This window comes from Myotis brandtii, unplaced genomic scaffold, assembly GCF_000412655.1.
Source record: "Myotis brandtii unplaced genomic scaffold, ASM41265v1 scaffold825, whole genome shotgun sequence".
NCBI classification, from domain to species: Eukaryota; Metazoa; Chordata; class Mammalia; order Chiroptera; family Vespertilionidae; genus Myotis; species Myotis brandtii.
In genome coordinates, this window is record NW_005371349.1 from 1,806,105 (window position 1) to 1,809,985 (window position 3,881).

The following is a 3,881-nucleotide window of genomic DNA, read 5'->3' on the forward strand; positions in this document are numbered from 1 at the left end:
CCGAGAGGGGCGCGCCCATGACCGAGAGAGGCGCGTCCATGACCGAGAAGGGCGCGCCCACCATGGAGAAGGGCGCGCTCCCGAAGACCAAGCTTGTGCCGGGGATGGGCAAGGCGGTGCCAGGGATGGGCAAGGCGAAGCCCGAGACAACAAAGCCTCTGCCGGGGTTGGTCTCGCCTGCACCGAGGGTGGCCCCGCCCACTCCGGGGATGCCCACGACCGTGCCTGGGATGGCCAAGCAGATGCCCGAGAAGACGCGAGCGTTAATGAAAATGTGGAAGGAAGGTCCCCAGGTGAGAGCATACCGGCCTCCTCCAATCCGCTCTCCAGCTCAGGCTGGAGCTGACCGCCATCACGTGGGGGTGGTGCCAAGCCTCGTGCAGCCCCGCCCATGTGGCCCCCACTCGCCTTGCAGGTCATGGAGATGCTCCAGCAGGTCATGGAAGACGTGAAAATCTTGAAGGAAGAACATGCAAGGGCGCAGGAGGTGCCGGAGTTCAACCCGCTGGTGAGGCGGCGGGGACCCCACCCGTCTCTCGCAGCCCCCTTTCCGGCCCCTTTTCAGGGAGCCCCACCCACTGCTCATCAGACACGCAAAGATCCCGAAGCCACCCAGAGGGAAGCCGGTTTGGCTCAGTGGATAGAGCGTCGGCCCTCGGACTGAAGGGTTCCAGGTTCAATCCCGGTCACGGGCAGGTACCTCGGTGTGTGTTTCTCCCTCTCCCTTCCACTCTCTCTAAAAATCAATGAAAATCCTCGGGTGAGGATTCACAAATAGGTAAATAAGGTGGTCGGTACTGAGAGACAAAGCTCAGTTTCGGAAGAGGGGGGCAGGGATGGAGAGAGTTCTGGGGTCACCCCTTCAGCGCCCCCAAAGCTCAACCGCAGGCGCAGCAACACTTTCACTTGGAGCAAGACGCGCAGGTCCTTCCCCAGATGCTGCCCTGTCCGGGCTCCTGCCTCTGCCCTGGAGGCCTCCAGAGGGGACCAGGGACCGGCCAAGACAGGCGGTGGGGAGGGAGGGCTCAGAGGCAGAAGGGGGGGGGGGCAGGCCCAGGCCCCGCGGGGGGCTCCGCCCAGAAGCCTTTTTGCCCCCCTGGGTCATTCTAAGCCTTGAGACCCCAGCGGTGCTCATTTTTGTTGTGGGAAGCTTTGCTTTTTAAAAATAATATTTAATAATTTTTAAAAATATATATTTTTCTTGATTTCAGAGAGGACTGGAGAGAAACATCAATGATGAGAAAGAATCATTGATCGGCTGCCTCCTGCACACCCCACACCAGGGGTCGGCCAGAAATCCAGACATGTGCCCTTGACCGGAATAGAACCGTGACCTCCTAGTTCATAGGTTGACGCTCAACCAATGAGCCACGCTGGCTGGAAAGCTCTGCTTTTGTTTTTTGTCAATCCTCACCCCAGGATATTTTTCCATTGATTTTTTTTTTTTTTTTTTAGGGGGAGTGCAAGAAAATGGGAAATACAGAGACAAACATCCATGTGTTTGTGAAAAACACATCAATTGGTTGCCTCTTGCACAGGCCCCTCCCAGGGCCGGGCATGAGAGGAGCCTACAACCCAGGTATGTGCCCTTGACCAGAATCGAACCAGGACCCTTTGCTCCACAGGCCAGCACTCTATCCACTGAGCCAAACGGGCTAGGACAAAAGCTTTGCTTTTGAAAGTGTGGTGTTTATATGGTTTTATGGTTTTGGTGTTTAGAGAAGAGGCTTTTTATTTACTCTTAGAATCTTAGATGATGGATGTTTGCCGAAGTTACAAGCTTCAGCAATTTGCTTTTATTTATTTTTAAAAATATATTTTTATTGATTTCAGAGAGGAAGGGAGAGAAAGAAACATCAATGATGAGAGGGAATCATTGATTGGCTGCCTCCTGCACACCCCCTATGTGCCTTGCCTGCACAGCCAGGGGTGAACCTGAGAGGGGGCAATGAAGGATGGAGAAGACAGACAAGAGAATAAAGCCGGGGCTCCGTGCGACATTGCACCCTCTCAGGCACTCGCCACAGCTTGCAAGCCGAGTCTATTTTATAGCCAGATTCCAGGAGGCAAAGTAAAGGCCATGTCAAGATGTTTACAACGTTCTCGCCGGTTTCAAACCTACTCAATTACAGGCACCTGGTCAAGCTTTGTTTACTTGCTGCACCTCCCGCAGCCCACATCACTCAGCCACGTGGGCCCACAGGTTCGGACCATAAGGTCAAGCTCACAGCCACGGCCTCTGGCTGCCACTGTGCTGGGAGGCGTTGCCCTCCAACCTGGGACTCGCACGTGGCTTTGCCACGAGAGGACCGTGCCCTCGCATTAGTCCGAGGCTTGAACCTGTCCAAACGCTGTGGCCGCTCTCCACACCCCAGTGGGGATCGGGCCCTGGATGGGAACCCAACCTGGGACCCTGCAGGCCGCCGGCCAATGCTCTTTCCACTGAGCCAAACCAGGCAGGGCGGGCGGCAATTTGCTTTTAAGCAGCAAAGTCCTCGCTACCCTCGTCCTTGGAGGCAGTGTCTCCTCAGTGGTTTGTCTGAGGTGGATCCAGGACCACAGGCTCCCATCCCAGCAGTAGCCTTTGCTCCTGGCACATCTGTCCCTATTCCCACCCGCCCTGCCCCACCCCGTGTCCCGTTCTTGTTGGCTTACCCACCTCTGTCTGCCCTCTGCTCCTCTCCCCTGTGAGGATTGGGGGTGGGGGGTCCACAGGAGCGCCTGCTTTGACCCGCCACCTCTGCACTCTTCTTCCAGGAATTCCTGCACCGGGTTGAGGAAGTAGAAAAGAGAGTCAAAGACTGGGAGGAAATTCTGGTAATGTCCGCGAGGGGGTGGGGGAGGAGGGGTGTCTGCAGCCTGGCCCCATCTCTTGGGCTCCCCCAAACCCCCGCCCTGGATGTCTGTGTCCCTCCGAGTGGGGATGATGTGTACACCCTCTGCCTCTGAAGGGATCCTTTCCATGGCTGCCCAGCGCTCCATCAGGGCCCAGGGGGGACAGGAAGCCAGCCGCCCAGGGCCCAGTAACTTCTCCTGGGGCCAGGGCTGTGGAAGGAGCCGCTGGTCCTGTGAGCTCGACTCTGTCCCTGAGACCGCCGGATTCGGCTGGGTGTGTGTGCGCAGGCGCACCCATGTTCTCTGTGCCCTCAGGAACCCCTCTGTCGGAAGATGACTACGAAGCCTCCTGGAGAATTCACCATGGTCACCTGGGAGGAGCTGGAGCAGGCGATTACTGATGGCTGGAAGGCCTCACAGGTGGTGCCCATGTGGGCAGGGGCTGGGCAGCGGGCTCAGTGGGTTTTCCCACATCTCTCCCTTTTTATGTATGTATGTATTTTTAGAGGGAAAGGGAGAGGGGTAGAGAGAAACATTGATGAGAGAGAAGCATCGATCTGGCTGCCTCCTGCATGCCCCCTATTGGGGATTGAGCCTGAAACCCAGGCATGTGCCCTGACTGGGAATCGAACCAGAGACCTCTTGGTTCCTGGGTCGATGCTCAATCGCTGAGCCACGCCAGCTGGGCAACCTCTCCCTTAAAAGAAATTATATCTTCTACACTAATAAAAGACAAAGATGCTAATTAACCATACCTTTGCTATGCCCAAGCCACGCCCACCAACCAATCAGAGCGACTATATGCAAATTAACCCAACCAAGATGGTGGCCAACAGCCTCGGAGCTGGAGCAAGCCGGAGGCTTGGTTGCCCCAGCAATGGAGGAAGCCAAGCTTCCCGACGGCTGTGGCCTCCGCAAAAGGCAACAAAGTTTCCATTATAGAAGCTAAATAAATCCCAGATACCTGCTTCCAGCCAGCCTCCACTGGGAGCTTGGGTGGCTGGGGGCCATGGCCAGCCTGCAAACAGCCATCAGTCCCTCACTCA

General features: G+C 56.4%; 1 protein-coding gene across 1 annotated transcript in view; it reads left to right on the top strand.

Moving 5' to 3' along the window:
- QRICH2 (glutamine rich 2) overlaps positions 1-3,881 on the top strand; it is a 21,388-nt gene that overhangs the window by 1,419 nt on the left and 16,088 nt on the right. Inside the window, exons 2-5 of the mRNA XM_014531741.1 lie at positions 6-293; positions 416-508; positions 2,758-2,817; positions 3,151-3,255. Of these exons, the coding sequence (XP_014387227.1) occupies positions 6-293; positions 416-508; positions 2,758-2,817; positions 3,151-3,255 (546 nt within the window). The remainder of the gene's footprint in view (positions 1-5; positions 294-415; positions 509-2,757; positions 2,818-3,150; positions 3,256-3,881) is intronic.